At 40.0% G+C, this 24,728-nt stretch overlaps 1 protein-coding gene across 2 annotated transcripts in view; it reads left to right on the forward strand.

Annotated features, from left to right (window-relative positions):
- The window catches only part of FMN2 (formin 2), a 373,618-nt gene that overhangs the window by 69,111 nt on the left and 279,779 nt on the right, over positions 1-24,728 (forward strand). For both annotated transcript variants that reach the window (XM_059412485.1, XM_059412486.1), the window contains exon 3: positions 16,292-16,439. In XM_059412485.1, coding sequence (XP_059268468.1) covers positions 16,292-16,439 — 148 coding nt within the window. The remainder of the gene's footprint in view (positions 1-16,291; positions 16,440-24,728) is intronic.

Raw genomic sequence — 24,728 nt, forward strand, 5'->3', positions numbered from 1 at the left:
TATTTATTTATTTGACAGAGATCACAAGTAGGCAGAGAGGCAGGCAGAGAGAGAGAGAGGAGGAAGCAGGCTCCCCGTTGAGCAGAGATCCCGATGCGGGACTCGATCCCAGGACCCTGAGTTCATGACCCAAGCCGAAGGCAGCAGCTTAACCCACTGAGCCACCCAGGTGCCCTTTTTTAGGATTTTTAAAAAATATTTTTTAAAAGATTATTTATTTATTTATTTGACAGAGATCACAAGTAGGCAGAGAGGCAGGCAGAGAGAGAGAGGCAGGGGGTGGGAAGCAGGCTCCCCGCTGAGCAGAGAGTCCAGTGCGGGGCTCTATCCCAGGACCCTGAGATCATCACCTGAGCCGAAGGCAGAGGCTTTAACCCATTGAGCCACCCAGGTGCCCCGATAACTGGTATTTAAATAAAAATTTGGAGAAAGAAAAAAGTGGCATGACAAACATGGAATAGGTAGAGATAAAATTTAATAAAATCTAAGCCAGATCTCTACGTTGAAAAGTACTTAACATTGTTAACATTGTTACTTAAAGAACTAAGTAAATGGGAGATTTTTCACCAAGAACTGGAAGATTCATTATTAAGATGTCACTTTAATCCCAGATCGATCCGGAGATTCAAACAATCCCCATAATCATTCCAGCAGGCATCTTGTACACACTGACAATTGATTCTAAAATATATGTGTTTTTTTTAAAGATTTTATTTATTTGAAGAGAGAGATACATCGAGAGAGAGAGAATACAAGCAGGGGAATGGAGAGGAAGAAGCAGGCTTCCCGCTGAGCAGGGAGCCTGATGTGAGGCTCGATCCCAGGATCCTGGGATCATGACCTGAGCTGAAGGCAGAGGCTTAATGGCTGAGCCATCCAGGCGCCCCCTAAAATGTATGTTGAAGTGCAAAAGAACTAGAAAGATAAAAATGGTCTCAGAAAAAAATAAAGTTGGTGGGCTAACAAGTACTACCTGATTTTAAGACTGATGGTAAAACTCCCTCTGTTAGGACATTGTGCTCTGGGCGTGAGAACACACTTGTGGACCCAGAGATCAAACGGGACAGAATAGAGCTCCTAGGAATTAAACCCACATATACGTGGTGAGTTTATTTCTCAATATATCTATCGTGGCAATTCAGTCTTGTTCAGAGAGGGAGAGAGAGGGAGACAGAGTGTAGGCAGTGGGGTAGGGGCAGAGGAAGAGGGACAGACAATATACCTTAAGCGCCACACTCATAGCGCAGTTGCACACGGGGCTCGATCTCACAACCCTGAGATCATGACCTGAGCTGAAATCAAGAGTCCGATGCTTAACTGACTGAGCCAGCCAGGAAATTCAGTTTTTAAAAAAGCTTTTATGCTGGGAAATACCGCTTACGTATAGAAAAGTACAGAAGTGTAGCTCAGTGATTTTATTGCAGATCTATCCCCTGTGTCACTGTTGCCTCCGTCAAACAATCAAACGTCGACGGCATCTCAGAAACGTCCTCTCCTTCCCATTCCTTGCTGCCAGAGGTGACTGATGTCCTGACTTGTATGGGAATCACAACTTCCTTTTCCTTGTGATTTTACTACACTGGTTTCAGTCCTAAAATACCGTAGTTTAATTTTATCTGCTTTTAGAACTTTGAGTCCTCCAAAGTTTGCATTTTTCTGGGTCTGTTTCTTTTGCTCACATTCAGTTTGTAGTTTGTGCAGAGTTACTGTTCATTTTCTTTTTTGTAGAGTCTCTCCATGGTATGAAGATTTCAGATTTTGTCTAGCTGTTCTGCTGTTTATGAACATACCAGCTTTCTGTCTTGAGTGATACAAATAATGCAGTTATGGGTGTTCGTGAACATTTCCGTGGATGACCATGCACACATTTCTGTTGGGTATATCCCAAGGAGTAGAACTGCTGGGTTATAGGACATGCATGTATTCCGTCTTACGAGATGTGGTTTAATGCTTTTCCAAAGTGCTTTTTTACCAATTTACAGTTTCATCAGGAACACATGAGAATCCCCATTGCTTTACCTTCTTGGCAGTTTTGGTATTGTCACTTTTATTATTGTTATTGCTACTATGTTGATGACTTTAACCACTTTGATGGATGTGTAATGCTATGCCATTCTGATTTGAACTTAACCTTTCTTTGGTCATTATTGTAGTGTTATTTTCATACATTTATTTGTAGAGTCTTCTTTGAAGCTTCTTACTCATTTTTTCTATAGGTTGATTATAATTTCTTGGTGACCATAGCACTCTTTATTATGGATTCGAATCCTTTGTCTTACTTTATGGTGTCTTTCAGTGATTCCTTTAAATGTAGTCCAAATTGGGGTGCCTGGGTGGCTCAGTGGGTTAAAGCCTCTGCCTTCTGCTCAGGTCATGATCTCAGGGTCCTAGGATTGAGCCCCTCATTGGGCTTTCTGCTCAGTGGGGAGCCTGCTTCCCCACCCCATGCCTCCCTGTCTGCCTACTTGTGATCTCTGTCAAATAAATAAATAAAATCTTAAAAAAAAGTAGTACAAATTATTAGCCTTTTCCTTGACAGCTAGTATATCAAATGCCCTGTTTAAAAGTCTTTGCCTGCTGTACAAGCAACAAGATGTCCTCCTATATTATCTTTGCAAAGCTTTGTTGCTTTGTCTTTTCTATATTGATATATAGTCTTTTGATATATATTGATATATAGTCTTTTCTATATTGATATATAGTTACCATAGACATTTTAGGTGTATAAGGTGGAGAGGTCCTACATTATTATCTGTCTGATGGGTAAGAGACTGGAATGTGGATCTCTTTTCTACTCTATTGTATGTTTGTGCATTCCGGGCCAACTTTTACCATGGTACGCTAGTGCTGCATTACCATCAGTCTTCATGTCTAGAACAGACTTCATGTCAAGTTGAGAATTCATGTCTTTCCACTTTGAGTTTTTTAAAGATGGAGGTCCTCTTACTATGAATTTTAGAAGCAGTTTGTCATATCTACTGAAACGTACGTGCATACATGGGATGGTGATTAGAAGTGCATTTAATTTTAACTATCAGTTTGGAGAAAAGTGAAACAACTGAGACTTAAATCCACAAAGGTAATAAATCCATTCATATGTATTTAAGTCATTTTTATTTTCTCTCATTGTAGTTCGATAGGTTTCTTCCTAGAGGCCAGGTACATTTTTATTCAGTGACTCCTTAGGGATTTGATTTTTTAAATGCTAAAGTACTATGTTAGTTAAGTTGTATTTCATGTACAGCCCTGTGTAAATTTAAGGTGTACATGTTGTCTTGATATATTTATATTGTAATAAGATTGCCATGGTAACCTTAGCACTTCTATCTTGTCATATAATTATTGTTTTTTCTAGTATTGGGAACAATGGAAATCTGGCCTCTGAGCAATGTTTACAGTATGGCTTTGTTGTCCCTGATCACCGCACTGTATTAGGTCTTCGGGACTTAGTTTTCTGTTTGCATCTATGTGCCCTTAAACATCTCTCTCATTCCCTCCCTCCCCCCAGCCCCTGGTAACTTCCAGTTTACTCTCTGCTTTTACAGTGACAATTTTAATGAAATAATTACTTTCCATGTATAAGAGATACCATTTCTCTGACCTCATCTCAGCATAACGTCCTTGAGATCTATCCGTGTGATGGCAAATGGAGAATTTCCTTTTCTCTCATGGCTGAATAGCATTTCATTATATATTTATACCACATCGTCTTTGTCCACCCACCTGCGGATGAACACTTAGGCTGTTTCCATCTCGTGGCTGTTGTAAATAATGCTGCGGTAAACGTGGGAGGCAGATCATCTCTTCAATACTGTATTTTCATTTCCTTTGGACATATACCTAGAAGTGAAAATCCTGGTTCATGCAGCAGTTGTATTTTTTAAATTTAAATTTTAGTTAGTTAACACACAGTACAGTACTGTTTTCTGGAGTAGAATTCAGTGATTCATCACTTACATACAAACCTAGTGCTCATCACAGGTGCCCTCTGTAGTAGCCACCACCGGTCTAGCCCAGCTCCCCAGTCACCTACTTCCATAACCCTCAATTTGTTCTCTATCCTCAAGAGTCTCTAATGGCTTGTTTCCCTCATCCTTTTTTTTCTTTACCCCCTTCCTACATGTTTGGCTGCTTTTTCTTAAATTCCACATGAGGGAGGTCATACGGTATTATCTTACTCTGGCTGACTTAAATTAGTATAATATGCTCTAGCTCCATCCATGTCGTTGCAAATGGCAAGATTTCTTTCTTTTTGATGGCTGAGTAATATTCCTGTGTGTGTGTGTGTGTGTGTGTGTGTGTGTGTGTGTAGGCCAAAACTTCTTTATCCAGTCATCAGTTGACGGACATACAGTTGGGCTCTTTCTGTAGTTTTGCTGTTGTTGATAATGCTGTTTAAACATCGGAGTGCACGTACCCGTGTGAATCTGTGTTTTTGTTTTCTTTGGGTAGATACCTAGCTGCAGTTGCTAGGTCATAGGGTAGCTCTATTTGTAACTTTCTGAGGAATCTCCAAACTTTTCCAGAGTGGTTGCACCAATTTGCGTTCCCACTAACCGTGAAAGAGGGTTTCTTCTCCTGGTCCTTGCCACCACCTGTTGTTTCTTGTGTTGTTAATTGTAGCCATTCTGACATGTATGAGGTGGGATCTCATCATGATATTGATTTATATTTCCTTAATGAAGATCATATTGAACATCTCTTCATGGGTGTGTTAGTCATCTGCGGGTCTTTGGAAAAAATGTCTTCATGTCTTCTGCCCTTTTCTTAACTGGATTATTTGTTTTTTGGATGTTGGGTTTGGTAAGCTCTTTATAGATTTCGGATACTAACCCTTTATCTGATATGTCATTGGCAAATTTCTCCCATTCTGTAGGCTAGATTTAGTTTTGTTAATTTTTCCTTTGGTGTGCAGAAGCTTTTTATTATGATGAAGTCTCAGTAATTCATTTTTGCTTCTGTTTTCCTTGTCTTTGGAGATGTGTCTAATAAGAAGTTGCTGCGGCCAAGGTCAAAGAGGTTGCTGCCTGTGTTCTCCTCTAGGGCTTTGATGGTTTCCTGTCTCACATTTAGGTCTTTCATCCATTTTGAATTTGTTTTTGTGTGTGGTATAAGAAAGTGGTTCAGTTTCATTCTTTTGCATGTTGCTGTCCAGTTGTTCTCAACACCATTTGTTGAAGAGACATTTTTCCATTGGACATTCTTTCCTGCTTTGTTGAAGATTAGTTGGCCATATAATTGTGGGCTCATTTCTGGGTTTTCTATCCTGTTCCATTGATCTATGTGTCTGTTTTTGTCCCAACCCATAGTGTCTCGAGGACTACAGCTTTGTAATAAAGCTTGAAATCCAGAATCATGATGCCTCCAGTTTTGATTTCTTTCTTCAGAATTGCTTTAGCTTTTGAGGTCTTTCTGGTTCCACACAAATTTTGGGATTGTTCTAGCTCTGTAAAAAATGATGATGTTATTTTCATAGGGATTGCATGAAATGTGTAGATTGCTTTGGGTAAGATAGACATTTTAACAACGCTTGTTCATCCAAACCAGGAGCATGGAATGTTTTTCCATTCCTTTTTGTCCTCTTCCATTTCTTTCATAAGTGTTCTGTAGTTTTCAGAGTACAGATCTTTAACTTTACTAGTTAAGTTTATTCCCTAGGTATCTCTGGTTTTGGTGCAGTTGCACATGCGATTAGTTGCTTGATTTGTCTTTCGCTACTTCGTTATTGGTGTATTAAAATGCAACAAATTTTTTTAAAAAGGATTTTATTTATTTAATTGACAGACACAGATCACAAGCAGAGAGAGAGGAAGGGAAGCAGGCTCCCCACTGAGCAGAGAGCCCAATGCGGGCCTTGATCCCAGGACCCTGGGATCATGACCTGAGCTGGAGGCAGAGGCTTTAACCCACTGTGCCACCCAGGCGCCCCATAAATGCAACAGATTTTGCACGTTGGTTTTATATCCTGCAACTATGATGAATTCCTGTATCATCCTAGCAGTGTTTTGGTGGAGTCTTTCAAGTTTTCTACATTGAGTATCATGTCGTCTGCAGAAAGTGGAAGTCTGACGGCTTCCTTGCTAATTTGGATGCCTTTTGTTTCTTTTGTTGTCTGATTGCTGAGGCTAAGACTTCCAGTACTATGTTAAAAAGTAATGGTAAGAGTGGACATCCCTGTCTTGTTCCTGACCGAAGGGAAAAGGTTCTCAATTTTTCCCTTTCGAGTATGGTATTAGCTGTGGGTCTGCTGCCTGTGGCCTTTATGTGTTGGAGTATATTCCATCTGTCCCTACTTTGTGGAGTGTTTGTATCAAGTCAGGACGCTGTATTTTGTCAAGTGCTTTTACTGCCATCTGTTGACAGGATCACATGGTTCGTATCCTCTTTTCGTAGTGTGGTATCACATGCATTGATTTGCTAATATTGAACCAACCCCGCAGACCAGGAATAAATCCCACTTGATCGTGGTGAATAATTCTTTTAATGTCCTGTTGGATTCGATTTGCTAGTATTTTCTTGAGAATTTTTGCATTCATGTTTATCTGGAATATTGACCTATAATTCTCCTTTTTAGTGGGGTCTTTGTTTGATTTTGGAATCAAGGTAATGCTGGCTTCATAGCAGCTGTTAGGAGGTTTTCCTCCCACTTCTATGTTTTGGAACAGTTTGAGAAGAATAAGTGCCAACTCTTCCTTAAATGTCTGCTGGAATTCCCCTGGGAAGCCATCTGGTCCAGGGCTTTTGTGTTTTGGGAGATTTCTGATGACTGATTGGATTTCTTTGCTGGTTATGGTTTTCTATTTCTTCCCGTTTCAGTTTTGATAATTTGTAGGTTACTAGGAATTTGTCCATTTCTTAAGGGATTGCTCAGTTGGCATATGAATTTTCATAATACTGTCTCACTGTTTGTATTTCCTCTCTCATTCGTGATTTTACTTATTTGGGTCCCTTCTATTTTCCTTTTGATACTTCTGGCTAGGTGTTTATCAGTTTTGTTAATTCTTTTGAAGATCCAGCTCTTAGTTTCATTAATGTGTTCTACTATTTTTGTTTGTTTTGTTTCTGTATCCTTTATTTCTGCTGTGATCTTATTTTCTTTCTTCTACTGGCTTTAGGCTTTATTCGTGCTTTCTTTTCTAGCTCCTTTAGGTGTAAAGCTAGGTTGTGTACTTGAGACTTTTCTTGTTTCTTGAGGAAGGCCTTTAGCGCAATATAGTTCCCTCTTAGGACTGCCTTTGCTGCATCCCAAATTTTTGGATTGTGATGTCTTCATTTTCATTTGTTTCCATGTATATTTAAAAATTTCTTCAATTTCCTGGTTAATCCATTCATTCTTTAGTAGGATTTGTGGTTATTCCAATTTTTTTCTCATGGTTGACTTCATTTCATAGCGTTGTGGTCTGAAAATACGCATGTATGATTGTGACCTTTCTGTACTTGTTGAGGATTGATTTGTGACCCAGTATGTGATATTCTGGAAGATGTTCCATGTGCACTTGAAAAAAAAAATATGTATTCTGCTGCTTTAGGATGACATGTTCTGAATTTATCTGTTAAGTCACTCTGATCCAGTGTGTCATTCAAAGCCCTTGTTTCCTTGTTGATTTTCTACTTAGATGGTCTGTCTTTGTCTGTTAACGTCGCCTACTATTATTGTATTATTATGCATGAGTTTCTTTATGTTTATTATTAATTTATATATTTGAATGTTGTAAGTGGAGAACATAAATATTTACAATTCTTAGATCTTCTTGATGGATAAACCCCTTATTATGATATATTGCCCTTCTTCGTCTCTTGTTATAGTCTTTGGTCTAAAATCTAGTTTGTAGGGATGGTTGGGTGGCTCAGTCAGTTAAGCATCTGCCTTTGGCTCCGATCAAGATCCTAGGGTTTTGGGATTGAGTCCCGCATTGGGCTCCTTGTTCAGCAGGGAGCCTTTGTCCTCTGCCTGCCCTTCCCTTTGCTTGTGCTCTGTCTCTCTCTGTCTCAAATAAATAAAAGTCTTCAAAAAAATAAAGTAAAATCTAACTTTTTGAGGAAACTCCATATTGTTTTTCAGTTTGCATTTCCACCAACAATGGAAGGGATCCTTTTTGTCCACATCCTTGTCACACCTGTTGTTTCTTGTGTTGTTTTTAGCTACTCTTACAGGAGTGAGGCGCTATCTCATTGTGGTTTTGATTTGTATTTTCCCTGAGGATCAGTAATGTTGAACATTTTTCCTGTGCCTATTGGTCATCTGTAGGTCTTTTTTTTGAAAAATGTCAGTTTTTGTCTTCTGTCCATTTTTTTTATTGGATTGTATTTCTTCGTGTTGACTTCTATAAGTTCTTTCTATATTTTGGATTTGGGTGTTGACTTCTATAAGTTCTTCCTGTATTTTATTAGATATGTCATTTGCAAATCTCTCCTCCCATTCTGTAGGTTGCCTTCTTGTTGAGCTGATTGTTTTCTTCCCTGTGCAGAAGTTTTTGTTTTGATGTAGTCCCAAGAGTTTATTTTTGATTTTGTTTCCCTTGTCTCAGGACACCTCTGTAATGGGAAATTGCTACAGCTAATGTCAACGAGGTTAGCACCAGTGTTCTTTACCAGGATTTTTATGTTTTCTGGTCTCACATGTAGGTCTTTAATCCACTTTGAATTTATTTTTGTGCATAGGCTAAGAAAGTGGTCAGGTTTCCTCCTTTTTCATGTTGTTCTCCAGTTTTCCCAATACCATTTGTCAAAGAGACAGTCTTTTTCCTGTGGGGTATTCTTTCCTGTTTTGTCAAACATCAATTGAACATATAATTGTGGGTTCACTTCTGGGTTTTCTGTTCTGTTCTATCTTTATAGGTGTCTATTTTTGCGCCAGTACCATACTGTTTTGATCACTACTGCTTTGTAATATATCTTGATGTCTGAACTTGTGATGCCTGCAGCTTTACTTTTCTTTTTCAAGACTGCTTTGGTTATTCAGGGTCTTTCTTGGTTCCATAGAAATTTTAGGGCTGTTCTAGCTCTGTAAAAATGCTGGCGGTATTTTGGTAGGGATCGCATTAAATGTGTAGATTGCTTTGGGTGGTGTAGACATTTTAATAATACTTGTTTTTCCAATTGATCAACATGGAATGTTTTTCCATAGCTAAGAAAATAACCCTTTATATTATCCTGAAACATTTTCAATGACTTCAACTCTTCTATAGATTGTCTTTTTGATGTTACCTTTATTATTCTTTTGTATTTGTCTTTTTTGTATACCCTTCTAGGTTTATAACTTCTGATTTAAATGCCAGCCAGGGATGCTTTGAGCAAGCACATTCACATGTTCTGTTTAGAGTTGATTAAGTGAGTGTAATATAATGTTAATTGTGTTAAGATTGTGGCAGAAATATAAGTGTGACAATATAAGAAATATAAGTGTGATTTAAAGAAATCTGGAGTAGAGCATGTGCACTATGATTATAGCTACAGAAGACATTCAATATAGACAATAATATACCCAGGGCATGCTGTCATGTGTGCTACTGATGAGGTTTTATTTTTCTAATTTCTCCTACCCGAAAGCAATTCTATAGAGTTGTGTTATTGGCTTTTGTTGTTGTGGTGGTTTTATAATTAAATTGTTAATGCAAGCCAAAATATTAAGAGTACAATTTGGTCCACTGCCATAGATCTACATTTTTTTCTGACAGTCATGAAATAAAAGTTCAGATGAGCTAAAATAGGCATATCAATGGATCTTTCATCATTCATCTACTGCTAATTATAATTTATTGCTGGCTTATTACAAAATTAATTACAATGATTAGTAAGAAAACAAAGATATCATTAAAAAAATTAGCTGCCAATGGAAAGAAAAAGAAAAAATGACAAAGAATAAAATGGAGCCAGGAAAGAGGCTGATAAGAAACACATATTCTGGAATTCTGAAACATGTGGCAAGTGGGCCATGTACTTAAGTTTTTTAATAGCCAAAACAATAAACAAATTTAGTTAACACAGTGGTCCATAAGATGGAAAAAGTACAAATAAACTCAAGATGCCATCTAAATATTTAATTTTTTTGGCTAAGCTATAAAATTCTAAGATTTGGAATAAAATTATCTTCAGAACTCTCCTGTAGAAAATATTGTGTGATGGGATGAATATTTTCAGTTTTCTTCTTTTAATGGACATAGCAGTCTCTCTCAGTGTCACACCCATGCACAGCTTTCAGGTGAAGGAACACTTGAGGCCAGTATATCCAGGTATAGCTAAAAGGGCCCTTGGGTGGCTGGAGGTAGATTTTATCTATGCACTCAGTGGGGGAATATATTATATGTGAAGACATGGATGCGGGGCATACTTTGCTGCTGTTGTTGTTTTCCCCCTCAGTCAAGATTAAAAATACTTTTTATGAGGGCACCTGGGTGGCTCAGTGTGTTAAAGCCTTCTGCCTTCAGCTCGGTTCATGCTCCCAGGGTCCTGGGATCGAGCCCCGCATCGGGCTCTCTGCTCAGTAGGAAGCCTGCTTCCCCCTCTCTCTCTGACTAATTGTGACTCCTCTCTCTCTCTGTCAAATAAATAAAAAATAGCTTTTTTTTAAAAAAAAGGAAAAAATATTATTTATGATATTATTTATGGGTAATTGACATAGAGTGTTGTAAAGTTTCAGATGCATAACACAGTTGGCTAAGTGGCTGACTCTGGATTTTGGCTCAGGCCATGATCTCAGGATCCTGGAAATGAGTGCCACATCTGGCTCCACGCTCAGCGGGGGTCTGCTTGAGCTTCTCTCTCTCTCCCCCTCTCCCCACTGTCGCTCTCTCTCCCTCTCCCTCTCTAAAATAAATAAATAAAATTGTACACACTGTTCACCACAATAAATATAGGTACCATCTGTCACTGTACAACGTTATCAGTATTATTGACTATAATTCCCTGTCCTGGGCTTTTCGTCTTCCTGATTTCCCAGTTTTGTAACTGGAGGTTAGTACCTCTTGAATCTCCTTCACCTATTTCTCCTATCCCTTCTGGCAACTACCAGTTCTCTGTATTTATGAGTCTGTATCTCTTGTTTATTCCTTCCTTCCTTCCTCTCTCTCTCTCTCTTTCTTAAGATTTTATTTATTTATTTGAGAGAACAAAAGTGAGAGAGATCACAGAGGGAAAAAGAGAGGTAGACTCGTCACTGAACAGGGAGCCCGATGTGGGGCCCTCTCCCAGGACCCGTAGGTCATAATCTGAGCTGAAACTTAACCGTATGAGCTAGCCAGGTGCCCCTCATGTTTGTTTTCTCATTTGTTTTTCTTTTTGGACTCCACGTATAAGTGAAATCATATAGTATTTGTTTTTCTCTGATTTATTTCACTTAGTGTAATAAGTCCATCTGTGTTACAGGTGACAAGATCCCATTCTTTTTCACGGCCGAGTAATAATCCAGCGTGTCTGTATGTGTGCGGCTGTGTGTGTGTGTGTGTGTGGGCACATGCCCCACACTTTCTTTATCTGTTCATCTGTTGATGGACTTTTCAGCTGTGTCCATATCTTGCCAATTGTAAATAATGTTGCAATGAACATAGGAACAGAGGACCCGAATAGACACTTTTCCAAAGAGACATAACAGATGGCCAGCAGAAAGAAATGATTCACAACATCATTAATCATCCCGGAAATGCAAGTCCAAACTACAGTGAGATAACACCCACATTGGTCCGAATGGCTAACAGCAAAAAGACAAGAAATAACAAATGTTGGAGAGGATGTGGAGAAAATGTTGCCCTTGTACACTGTGGTGGGGATGCAAGTTGATGCAACCATTGTCGAAAACCATGTGCAGTTTCCTCAAGAAATAAAAAATAGTATTACCATACAATCCAGTATTCCGCTGTGGGTATTTACGCAAGGAGAACTCAAACACTCATTTGAAAACATATATTCACCCTCGGTCAAACTTCTGATATTTGATGGGGGATTGTACTTCCTGGACTATCTGAGATACAATTCTATATTTTACCACTCAAATACGGATTTATTAGCCTGGTGGACACTTGAGCGTGGGCAGTGCCGAGAGTTTCTGAGGAAGTGAGGAACCCCAAAGATTTATTCTCACATGTATGGACATCCCATCTGATGAGTTACAGGAATACCAACGGGAAGGGCAATACTTCCTCTCAGAGAATAGTTTAGATTTACTTTAACATACAGATTAATGGACAATGAAATTTTCTTGCATAAAGCACTATCAGAAAAGTATTAACCTGACATTTTAAGGTGACAGCTAAATCCTCACTCTGACTTGAAAATCTCAGTGAAGCATTCTTAGACTGTCTAACTCTGACTATTATATTTTCCAGTGGGTTCTCTTAAAACAAACTATGGATTACAGCTCTGAGTTATGTTGGGGTTATTATTAAATATTTGCCAAGCGTAACTGTTCTTTCTTTTTTGAGATAGTGGGTTTATGGCCTATTTATGTCACTTTTAGTGTGTGATTTTAAATCTTCTGATCTGCCCATGCTGGAAAGCTTATATTTGTTTTCTTTAACAGGAAGAAATGATCCAGTTCAACAAAAGTCAAACAGATTTCAAGAATTTAAAGGAGTGGGAGCAGTGTCACGGGAACATAATCCTGTTTTAACCCAGATATAAAATTATGATTTGATTTGTCAAAAAAAATTTTTTTATTGCTCTTGACCCTTGTAGTTCCTTAATACTCATGGTGTGTCTGCTGTGTGTACAGAACAATATTCTGGGGGAAAGGGGGGTTACAGGATATGGTAGTTGGAGCGAGGGGCTAATAAGCCTATATGGGAAAATAACAAATATATTTCTGAAGTGTTAGAAAAAAATAACAACAGAAAAAAAGACATTCGTGGATGGTTGGGGAAAGACCACAGAGCAATCATTAATTAAATTCAAAATTTAGGAACAATCAGTGCAAATGCCAAGACAACTTTGGAGATCAGAGTTTGCTGAACGAGCTTCCCGTCATAAAGCAAAGATGTAGTGTGAGTTCTGTATCTTGATATGTACATATGATAACAATTTTGAATTCCTCTGAAAAGGACTTTTTAAATATAAGAAATGTCCTAATCAAACATAGACTTTAAAAAAATCAAAACAAGTAGTACTCATGATGTGTTATTTTTGAATAACAGCATGTCATTTTCATAGCTCTTTCCACATAGTATTTGCTCCGGCTTCATGCCAACCCTATAAAAAAGACTGAGGTAGGCATTTTTCCTGATTTACTGCTGAGAACATCAAGACCTCGTAAAGCTAGGAGATTTGTCTATGGTGCCGCACTGATAATATCTTAGGAGTTTCATCAACTCCCTGTTTTTCTTTATATTGCATAATTGCTGATAGGGTAGGTAGAACTGGTGACTTAATAGCTTTCTTTTCCATCTGATAGCCTCAAAGTACCTTTTCAGTACCCTGTTGAATAAATGAAGGAAAATAAGATTACCAGCTACGGCTGTGGCTCATATTGACAAGCCATCGTTTTATTTCTTTTGTGTCTGGTAATTCTGTTAATCCAGTAGACAAGTAGGGTTATCATCTCGAGTAGTCATCGCCCCGTCGTCAAGTGCTAGGGGAGATTTATAGGACCTGTGTACATACTTCATGTGCTAAAGGAGTTCTCGGTCCCTTTGGGGAAAGATCAGGTGCACTCAGGAAAGTGGTAAGCCACTGACCTGGCTAGCATACCATTACTCCTCAAAATGAGGGGTGGCAGATTCTGTATCAGTGTTCTGAGGCAGGAGTGGCCCAGGTGAGGTGGGACTTCAGCTAGACCTTCCCTGAGGGATTTGATTCCATGAGATGGCAGAACAGGGTAGGCATTGAGTGGAGTGAAACTTGACTGAGGGAACATGGAGAAATGAATTGGGAAGGGGGAGAAAGTCATATAGAAAAATTTAAATGATAAGTTGAAGAGTTGGCATCTGTAGGTGTTAAAAAGCCCTGAAAGAAATCTGTGTTTTGCTTAATTTCTCCATGCTTTGAAGGAGCAATTTTGAGTTGACCATTGCGGCATTGTGACATGCTATGGTCCTGGGGTATGGCTAAAAAAACCTAGAGGACCGACTGGAATTTATTGTTGTTGTTTTTTATTTGAGGTTTATAAAGTGCTTTTAGCATACTTTGTATTTTGGCAGATTGTGAAATGTGAAATGAAACTCTTTATCCCCTTGACTGTTGAGGACTTTTTTTATATGGCGCCAAATTTGAGGCTGAGGGTCTGTTGCTAAGATGGCGGAGCTCTCTAGGCAAGAGTTCCTTTGTCAGCCAGGGCGCAGCTTGCCTCCTGGGGAGGCGTTTGACTCCACTTTCCATGAAACATTCATGTGTTACAGACACAAAAGAGGCAGGAATCTGTGCCTGATGGTAGGCAACAAGCATGGAGACATTCTTCTGATGCGGTGGCTGGATGGTGTCCTGTCAGGGCATCAAGCCTTAACACCGTTCCTCACCCAAGTCTTACTCTGTTCCTGTGGGGATGAGGGTATCTTCTGGAATTTTTGCCAATCCTCATAAAGTGAATTACTATAGTTTCACCAGGGAGAGCTTATTTTTCACATCACTTTAATTAAACTACTAATTTCAGCAGTGAGAAGCTATTTCTGACATTCACTATGCTACATGGCGAAGCCTTTGGCATTGATCAAGTATGAATAGTTGAAGGAGGTATGGATAGCTGAAATGCTTGCCCAGCTCTGCAGTGTGACCCTTGCTTAATTATTTAATTATTTATTTATTTAAATTTATTTATTTGACAGACAGAGATCACAAGTAGGCAGAGAGGCAGGCAGAGAGAGAGAGGAAGAAGCAGGCTCCCCGCTGAGCAGAGAGCCCGATGCAGGGCTCGATCCCAGGACCCTGAGATCATGACCTGAGGCAAAGGCTTAACCCACTGAGCCACCCAGGCACCCCGATCCTTTCTTATTGATATAAGCCAATCCCGGGAGTCTGAATGGTCAATCAGGGCCAATGTCCCTAATGGCAAAGCTTAAATCTACAGTATCTTACTATCTATGCTGAATGATAGTTTGTGAATTTCTTAGACTCATTTATTAAACACATGATGGAAATAGCAATGCTTGTCCTTGATTAACCCTGTTTAAACTAGAGCCTCAACATGGTGATTATGATATACATATAGATATTTTGTTTTGTTTTGTTTTTGATTTGTTCTCAACCTCTACCATACTGTTGTTTTCTTTGCTTTACTTTATGTGGATCAAAAACTGTGGGGAAATATTCTAAGTAAGGAAAGTGTCCCAAAGAGACTGGGGGCTTGGCTTGCACATACTGAGTGCATACGTCCTAAAATGGTTAAACACGTTATTCCGAAATCCTAAGGAGCAGTTTTCCAAGGTGCTCATACGCCTCAGAGTGGCCTCCTCTGTGAGATTCCCACTTTGCTCCCTGGCACTAGGTGTACTTTTGAGCCTTCTTCTCATTCCGTCCAGATTCTGTCAGTCTGCGACTGGGAAGCCCTTTCTTTGCCAGACGATCCCTGTCCAATTCTTTTATTCTTGGCAGGTTCATTTGCTTTTTCATGGTTTCAATCCTAACCAGTCCTCAGCCTGGACCCGAGATAAGTTGGTTTCCTAGGCTTTTTGTTGTTGAGGGCAGGGAAGCTGTTATTGTCTCCTAGTGCTCAAGTACGGCCTGTCCTTTGACTTTGCTACAACTGTTTACACCAACTTTAAAGGGACATGATATTCAAATGCCTTAAACATGCGAGTTCAGGGAGGGCTCTGATCGAATGTCTGGACTTCCTGCTCTTACGATTTCTGCAGCCTCACATGGCATCTCTACCACCAAAGAAAGATTTTGCTATGGAAAAGAAGTTGAGGGGCACCTGGGTGGCTCAGTCGTTAAGGGTCTGCCTTCGGCTCAGGTCATGATCCCAGGGTTCTGGGACCGAGCCCCACATTGGGCTCTGTGCTCTGCAGGAAACCTGCTTCTCCCTCTCTGACTCCCCCTGCTTGTGTTCCTTCCCTCTCTGTGTCTCTGTCATATAAAAAAATAAAATCTTTAAAAAAAGAAAAGTTGAGACAAGTATTGTCCTGAAAGTGAAATGACTTTATGAAAGAATGTTTATGAACCTACATCAGGTAGTTTGCAGTGCTGTTTTAATGTTTGATATATGTGTATATGCAATACTCCCACATATGTGTATGTATACATGTATGATAGATGTGTGTGTGTGTGCATTTATGTGATAGAAATGATGTTGTAGTGCAGTGATCCAAAAACTTTGTTTTTTTCATAACTGAATTAAAATAGCTTTACATTTATTTATGTGTTACTACAGCAAGATCAACTTTACACCTGGGCTGCGGTCAGCCAGCCCACTCACTCACTGGACTACACGGAAGGGCAGTTTCCCAGGCGAGCCTCCTCCGTTCGGCCACCATCGAAGCCTCCTGATGAAGAACACGGGCTGAAGGATGCTGAAACAGGTGCGACCCCGGGGGCAGTTTCTTGGGTTACGATCTGCAGCGGCCTCACGTACAACCGCCGGCGTCTCGTTACATTGAAAATTGTTAATGCTCCACCTTCAAGGCTGCTGAGTCAGAATTTTAGGGAAAGGGACACTGGAATTACCCAGTTATTATTGTGTAGATGCAAATTTGTGAACTGGTGCTTCAGGTGGCGAGCTCTACCCACTGCCCGAGATGAAGGGAGCCACGCACCTTGTGTGGACTGAGAACAACAAAAGGAAATTTCTGTCCGTTGCCTTCAAACGTGGTGTCCACCTTACTTCTCCACTCTCTTCCCGTACTGCGTTCCTTTTTTTTTTTTTTTAAAGATTTTTTTTATTTAACTGAGAGAGAGATCACAAGTAGGCAGAGAGGCAGGTGTTGGGGGAAGGGAAGCAGACTCTCCGCTGAGCAGAGAGCCCGATGTGGGGCTCGATCCCAGGACCCTGAGATCACGATCTGAGCCGAAGACAGAGGCTTAACCTGCTGAGCCACCCAGGTGCCCCTCCTTGTGCTTTTCTTGATCCTCTTCTTTGTCTTCAGAGATGATGGGGACACAGAGATAAAAGTTTCATTGAACAGCATTTTAAGTCCTCTTTCCAAACCTGCACAGTGTTCAGGTGTAGTTATTCTTCTCTAAAAGTTTTCTTTTGGGTTGTTTTTCTCTTTGCATCTTTTGTTGTCTTCAAGTATTTTGCGTTATCGGCGGGGAAGATAGCGTGAGATTAATATAAGCTTTATATGAAGACTGGAAGTGGGAAAGCGCTTTGTGTTTGTCTAAGGAATTAAGAATCCTATTTGTGTAATCATGTTTTGTGAAATTGGGTTGTTTAATTCCTTTTTTAAAGAAGTTTTCCTGTTTGGTATAATAAACTCCTGACTTCTCAGTGGACTGACTCCGAAGTGGAGAGTGCATCAGAGAGCGCTATTGCTCTTCAGCAATGTACCTACCCTGCACCGAATTCTCCTCAATAGTAACACAAGTGTTAAGAGTTACGAATTTTTACTTTTTGGGGCACCTGGGTGGCTCAGTCGGTTAAGTGTCTGACTCTTGGTTTTGGCTCAGGTCCTCATCGACCCCCGAGTTGGACTCCACGCTCAGCAGAGAGTCTGAGGTCCTTTCTCTCCCTTTCCCTCTGCTCCTGCCCCCCACTGTCTCTCTCTCTCTCTCAAATAAGTTAATACATCTAAAAAAATTAAAATTTTTTTTCCTCATTGGTTTGTAGAGAGAAAGTCATTAATCTGGATTTGTAATAAAAGAGTATAAGATAAGAGCGTGGAGCTTTGTAAGGTCGGGTAAATTCCTTAATCCCTATACTCCGTTTCCTAACCTGTAGAATGTCGGTAAGAATAGCATCTACCGCATAGGGCTGTTTTGTGAAAATTATCTAAGTTAATGCATGTTCAAGCATAGAGTTAGCAATCAGAATGCAATGTCAGACTTAGTGTAATTGTTTGCTGTTGTTATTGTTATTATTATTCCTTGACATCTTTATTACTTCCTCATGAGTCCCCTTTAAAACCAGTAGTGACCTACAGCGTTAAGGATTTTATTCTAGGCCCCTTTCCAAAGTGAATGTAGTGTTCATAATCCCGTTTTTTTACTCCACTGTCTGAAGGGATGCTTATACCTTTCTTCTTTCTACTGAAGCCCAGAATGGGGGGCCCACACCCAACTGCATGTGTCCCCTTTTTACTGTCCGATGCTTCTGAAACACGGCTGAGTGTTCACTAGAGGGACTTCTACTCCCTGAAATGAACAACAAATGAGAGAGAAGAGTAGGAAACTTTGTCCCATGTAGGGCTCAGAATTTTTTGGAACATGGTACAGTTGATCAAGGGCCAAGGTCTAGGGTTCCTTAATGGCTTATATCATCAGGGATGAAGGGGTTCTAACATGATAATACCTGAAAATAATCACATAAAAGCATAGCTTTAAAAAGAAAAACACAACTGAAAGTATTGCTTCTGTTAAGTGCACTGTGTTATTTGTGTTAAAAAATCACTTTAACTTCTTGCTAGGAAACAGCCAGGTGTAGATAGAAAAGAATCAACAGTTTCACTGAGCACTCTCTTAGCAGTCGTCCTTGTCTTGTGTTTTACATCATGACTAGTGTCATATTTTCATTTTTTTTCTTTCCTGGTATGCCTTTCCCCACTTTTTCGAAATATTCACATTTTCCTCTAAAAATTTAAGGCTCTTTAAGAAAGTTTCAAAGTATATTATGGCTTTTGTATACTGGGGGAGGACTGGATGGAAAGCTATTGATAATCTAAATTTTAGTTTGGTTAAAGATGATAGTTGGAATTGATACGGGGAACTTTTTAACTTCATTTTCTCGTTATTTGGTGTAGCTTGCAAAATGCCAGATCAAGTAAGTTTTAAAATAGTAACTTGTATCCTTTTATAATATGCATTCTTGAAGGGGAGGATGGAGGTAAGTAGAAGATAATTTTGTGTAGTGACTTGTTTTTCTCCAGTTGATCTGTTAAAAACCTGAATGGCCATATAGCATTCTTTTGTCCAAATGATCTAATGGCACTTTCTTTTTAAAAAATTTTTAAATTTTTAAAAAATTTTAAATTTAATTTTTTCAGTGTTCCAAGATTCATTGTTTATGCACCACACCCAGTGCTCCATGCAATATGTCTAGTGGCACTTTCTCAACTTTTTCTGCTGTGACTCCATGGGCCATTCTCATTCTGAGGGCCATACCACTCTCTTGTACTCTGTCAGTCAGTGGTAAGTGAGAGGGTCAGTAATACAGCAAAAACCCTACATAGAATCTGCTACTTGAAAATATATATATTTGGTGAAACGTTGACAACATAATTATTAATAGTAATGAACAGTTTGCAGTACACTTAATGACTATGGCCATTCATTGCTGTGGAGTGACGCATTGGTTGAAACCAGTATTTGCAACATGTGGCCCCTTTCAATTTTAGTTTAAAATAAAAGGGTTCAATGACGTTTTTCTTTTTGAAGAAGAAGGATTTTCATTTACATCTTAGAAAACTGAAAACTTGCTTCTGTCTTGTGGCTCATTTTCATTACTGATCCCTAATTCACATGTCCAGCTAATGCAGATTTCTCATGCATCTGACTCCCATATTTTTGTAATTCCTTCTCTAAGAGAGGCTTTTCTCCACCTTTCATATAATGGCAAAAGAACCAGCCCTCCTCTATAAGGATTTGAGGTGAGGAGGTCAAGGAGAAGCCTTGGTGCCTCTCCCTGCCCCTGAGCAGAAGGGCTGCAGATTCTTGGGAATCTTTTGCAGTCCGCATTGTCTCCACAGAAAAGCCCGAGGTGTGAAAATTCACCTTTTGAAGCTACAGAATGCCTCCTGGAAGGATAAGGCTAGTTGGAAAAGAAATCAGGAAGGAACGTTCTGCAAGATTTGGTGGTAGAAACATGGATAAGAAAGAAATACCTTTCCATGTATCTTGTTTCCTCTTTATCTTTTCTCTCTTCATTTTTCTTTACTTATATGATGCAACACCCTCTGTGTTTCTTTTTTTCGAGTCCCATGGCATTTTATTCTTATCTGTATCATTCATATTACTTATGCATTATAATTTTTCTGTTTGTACATATCTGTCTTCCTTGGAGACTCCCCACATTTCAAGACCTCTGGGCACACAGTATATGTTTAAATATTTAAGCCAGTAAATTGAGATCTTTTGTTGAAAAAGATCTGAATGAATATCTACTTAGCACATTCATGGAAGCATTTGAGGGAGAGTTTTGTGTGTGCTGAAACAGCCCATGGACCATTTTCTAGGCTCAGTACCAAGTTTCAAAAGCTATTCGCTGATTCACAGAAATCAAAGAGATAATTAACTCCAGTTTTCAAATTTATGAAGACTAGGGAGGGTGTCTAGATGTGTATGGGGAATCGATCGTTCTTACTGTGTTTTAGAAACATCAAGCTCCTTATCTTTCTCTGAAAATGTAAATGGCCAAGAGGAGTGCCTTTAGGAAGGCAATCTGGGGACAGAAAGTCTGGAAGGAAACTATGTGCAAGGAGAGTTGATAGAAACGTGGCAGAGACTTTTTATATAGAAATGCTATAAGTCGTGCTTACAGCTGGCTGAAAGCAGTGCGACCCATCTTAGCTCCAGAAAAGATTTGAGCAGCTTATAAATATCTAAGCTCTACAAAAGAATTACAATGGAAATTAGGTTGAAGGAATTTAGGATGGTGCAATAAAATGAAGCCAGGGCAAGGTTGCGCGCAAATGTATCACAGAAGCGCTTGGAATTTGCAAAGGTAGGTGGAGATTTTTCCGGTTTAAAGCAAAGTGGGAAGTGGGGACAATTCTATAATCATCCCCTGTGTCCATGAGGTTAAAAACAATAACGTCTCAGAGACATACTTTTCTGGCCTTCTATATAAAAAATAAGTGTTTCTGATGGTTCCTCGTAAGATTCTGTGTGGTACAATGCAAACAGTATGATCAGCTCATTTCCAGGAGTAGCAGTCTGGATGCTTTAGCAAGTGTTCAGTTGGGATAATGAAGAAATTCTGTAAGGAACCCAGGAAGGGTAGATAGTGTTCTGTTTCTCCGCTTCCCACTTGATCAAGGGATGAAATGTGCTGCAAGAGGCTGGAAGATTGACCCTGTCTCCTTCTCCTATAGGTAATTCTTCCTCCTCCTCCTGTTCTTCTCCTCCTCCTTTTTTTTTTTGTGATTTTGGCTTGCATTTCTCTCTCATATATGCAAGTTCAGTCTTGTGTATCAATATCCTTTGCTGACAACGAGGGGCATATCCCTACGGTGAGATCATCAAATAAGCAGACCATAGGGTGGGGCCCTTTTAGGAGAATCACATGTTTAGCTCCATCTTCATTTATGGAAGGACATGGCATACCAGAATTAAAAACATCGCCCGTTTATTAGGCCGCTAACCATAAGTCATACTATTTAAATAAAGTTGAATAAGTTCTTTCTCAATTAAATTGACTAGACTTGAATCAAATTGATGTATATACCATTAAAGAAACTTTTTAAATTATCTTCCGTAAGTGCCTTTTTACTTACAGTGTCAAACTGTCTCGAGACTGCTTAATTCATTTTTAGAAGGCATACTTTAAATGCTTTAAAAGGATGATTTAATTTATTTTCCATTCACAGCAGAGAGGTATATCTTATTTTTCTCTGTAAATGTAAAACTCATCCGATGTGTTTTGTTTTACAAGTCATAGGCGTATTTTGTGATGATACAGAGATAATTTCTGAAACATGTTTGGAATTGTGGGGAGCCCAGAATTTTAGATTATCGCTTATTTAGAACACTTAAAAGTTTTGCCAGAAATGTTCTTTCTCCTACTTTGCTTCACAGTGATGTTGTTGTTGTGTTGTTTTTTTTTTTTTTTAAACAGTCTAATTTCTGAATTCTTAAAAAGGGTCAGAGAAGAAATTGGCAGTTTTAAATGTACCTTTGAGAGGCTCTCACTGGGTCACTCATTAAAAACAACCATCCTGGTTGATGAATATGTAATGGGAACTGTCAGTTCTAGAGCTGAGTGGAAGGCCATTCCCGAAAGCCCCGGGATACTGGAAGAGGAGGGTGTTGGCGACAAGTCAGCCGTTTGTCCCTGAGGTGATCATTCTAAGAATGTTAGAACTAAGTGGATTTCTCAGATTCACTTGCCCCAGGACCCTAGCCTTGAGCAGACACTCAGAAACCAGCTTACTTATCATTCGCTGCAAGCATGTCCTTGTCCCTCTACTCCCGCGACTCTGTCCTATCTCCGGCTTCTCTGGATTCTCTCCTTCCTGTGCTGCCTTTGTTTTTTCTCTTTCTTACTTGCCTTCTCCTTAACTTTTATTTTTCTTTTCTCTTCATTTCACCTTTTGTTTTGCGCTCTGGTTATTCTGTACTTTTTCATCGTAAAATCCTGACACTCTAGAACTCGTGTGCTTCAGTGCATGATTTGGAAGAGAGCATTTTGCCATAAACTTCTCTCAGATGTTGGAAGACGCAGATTCAGAGAACCGAGTATAGTGGGAGATGCGGTTGGGGGCATGAATGCAACTCAGTCACGGTGGGATTCGATGGAGGGAAAGGAGAGGTTTGGGAGAAGGAGGATTCAGAAGAGTGACCGAGTGTCTGCCTAGTTGGTTGTTGTTGTAAACTTGATGCATTCTTTGCCATCAGACCCCAGAGGTCTGCTTTTTTGGACAGGTCACCAGGCCTAGGGCTATCGGGGAAGCCCTAGGAAACGCTGGGTGTATTTCTAATGCAAAGAACTCACGCATTCCCTCCCAAGATTCTTTGGGTTCGCCCTGCACTACCCAAATAGAAAGAAGAGGGAGAAAAGTGTTCCCCATCAAAACAAAGCTGCAGGCCCTTATCTAGAGCCTGTTGTGTCTGGGGATGCGGAGGTAACTAAGAAAAAAAGAAGTGTTCCAGAGTTTGGATTTGCTAATGTTAACTGCTTGGTCGGCTTTGATGTTGGGATCCTTATTCAAAATCGGTGAACTCTGTGGTCAGGTCAGTGCAGAGATCTGTCAGGGTAAGAGGAGTCCCTTTTCCATTACCACGGGGAAGTCAGTCGGTTGTCTGGGGAACTGCCTGCGTTCTCAGGCCACTTGTTTTAACATTCTGTTGCCACAGTGACATCTGTTGGTAAGTGACTACTTCATGCTCTTCTCAAAGATTTTTGTTTTGAAAGACCCTAAGCAGAGGTGCAGGAGGTAGTTGAAGGCAGAGTGATAGCTGTGTTGCCTCTTACAGTCTCACTCCCCTTTCCCTTTCCCAGGATACCCTCTTTCACGGTTTCTTTATTCCTTTGATCACTCTTTCCATGCCTTCCTACAATGACTCAGCGGATATTTTAAGCACCTTTGTGTGCCAGGCACTCTTCTGGATGTTGGGGACAGAATGGGAAAAGAGGACAAAAACCCCTGTCTTCTGTTCCAGTAGAGAAGGAGCAATAAAAATTAGGAGGCAAACAAGCGAATTCTGTAGTATATTCTGTGATGGTCCATGTTAGGAAGAAAGTAAGAGACAGGGAATGAGGAGGGCTGGCCGTGGGTGGGATTGCCACTTCCTTAAAAAGAGTGCCCAGAGGTCTGGAACAAAGCCCTGGGGAAGGGGTCAAGGTTGGGTGGGGGAGGGGCGCAGGCTGGTGTCCCACTCAGCAGAGACCCTGTGGAGGGAGCATGGCAGCAGGTTGAAGCGTAGCGAGAAGGCCCGTGTGGCCACAGCACAGGGAGCAGGTGGGGAAGGCAGAGGTGGTCGGAGAGGTCAGGGGTGTGGACAAATGAAAGGCCAGTGGACCCGTGCAGACACGGTGCTTTCATCTCAGTGAAATGGAAACTTCCAATGTTGTTTAACGACATGTTGTAAAATGTAAGCGATGGGCACCTTTTCTCTTTCTATAGCATTGTCACAGGTGTCAACTAAAATGCTGCTAAATCAGGAATGTCTAGATGATTCTCCAGAGCGACTGCTGTTTCTGGTCAAGGGTCTCTTCATGCCGTTGGGGGTGGGGAGCAATGGCTCCAGCAACCCCCCCCCCCCTCGTTGTTCATGCTATGCGCCTCTGATGTTTCTGCTGTAAAATGCGAACACTGGACACGAGAAACACTGGACATGACAAATGGTTTTCACACTCTGGTCCGTGGAGCGCCAGGGATTTCTGAAGGCCGCTCTGTTATTATTTTTTGTTTTTAAGTGCTCATGCAAGCTTCACTTAGAAGAAATCTGTCCCTTAGCTTAAAAAATAATCCTGGAATTGGTTATCCCTTAGGAAAACAGCATGAATTTGCAGTCTCATAGGCTCTCAAGTGACATACGAAATCCCTTCAGAACCGCTCATTTATACTAAAGCCTCTTGGTAGAGAAGTTAAAAGGTAATTTGTCAGTAGGTAGGTAAGATGATCGAATTCTATCTTTCCAGATTGGTGAGTTGGCTTCTGTCGCTTACAGACTTTAGCTAAGTGAATAATACAATAAGTGAACGTTTCAGTACGTACTTCCTGGCACAAAATAAAGCTGGCAATTGAGAACAATAATTATGGTTGATGTGTCAAGAAGGACATGAGGCTATTCTAATTTTAAAAATAATGACATGTTGGTCGTATATATGATATATATACTGAAAAGTAGTCGTGTCCTCACACTAGTATAATTGGAAGATTAATTGAATGTTTTGGGTACTTCTGGTTAAAGATATGTTTTAGTTAGTTTTGTTTTCTGATTGAGGAAATGGGCAAATTTTCTCCTTCAAGATACTGACTGTCTTCTTCTTTTCC

Source organism: Mustela nigripes, chromosome 10 (assembly GCF_022355385.1).
Source record: "Mustela nigripes isolate SB6536 chromosome 10, MUSNIG.SB6536, whole genome shotgun sequence".
Taxonomy (NCBI): domain Eukaryota; kingdom Metazoa; phylum Chordata; class Mammalia; order Carnivora; family Mustelidae; genus Mustela; species Mustela nigripes.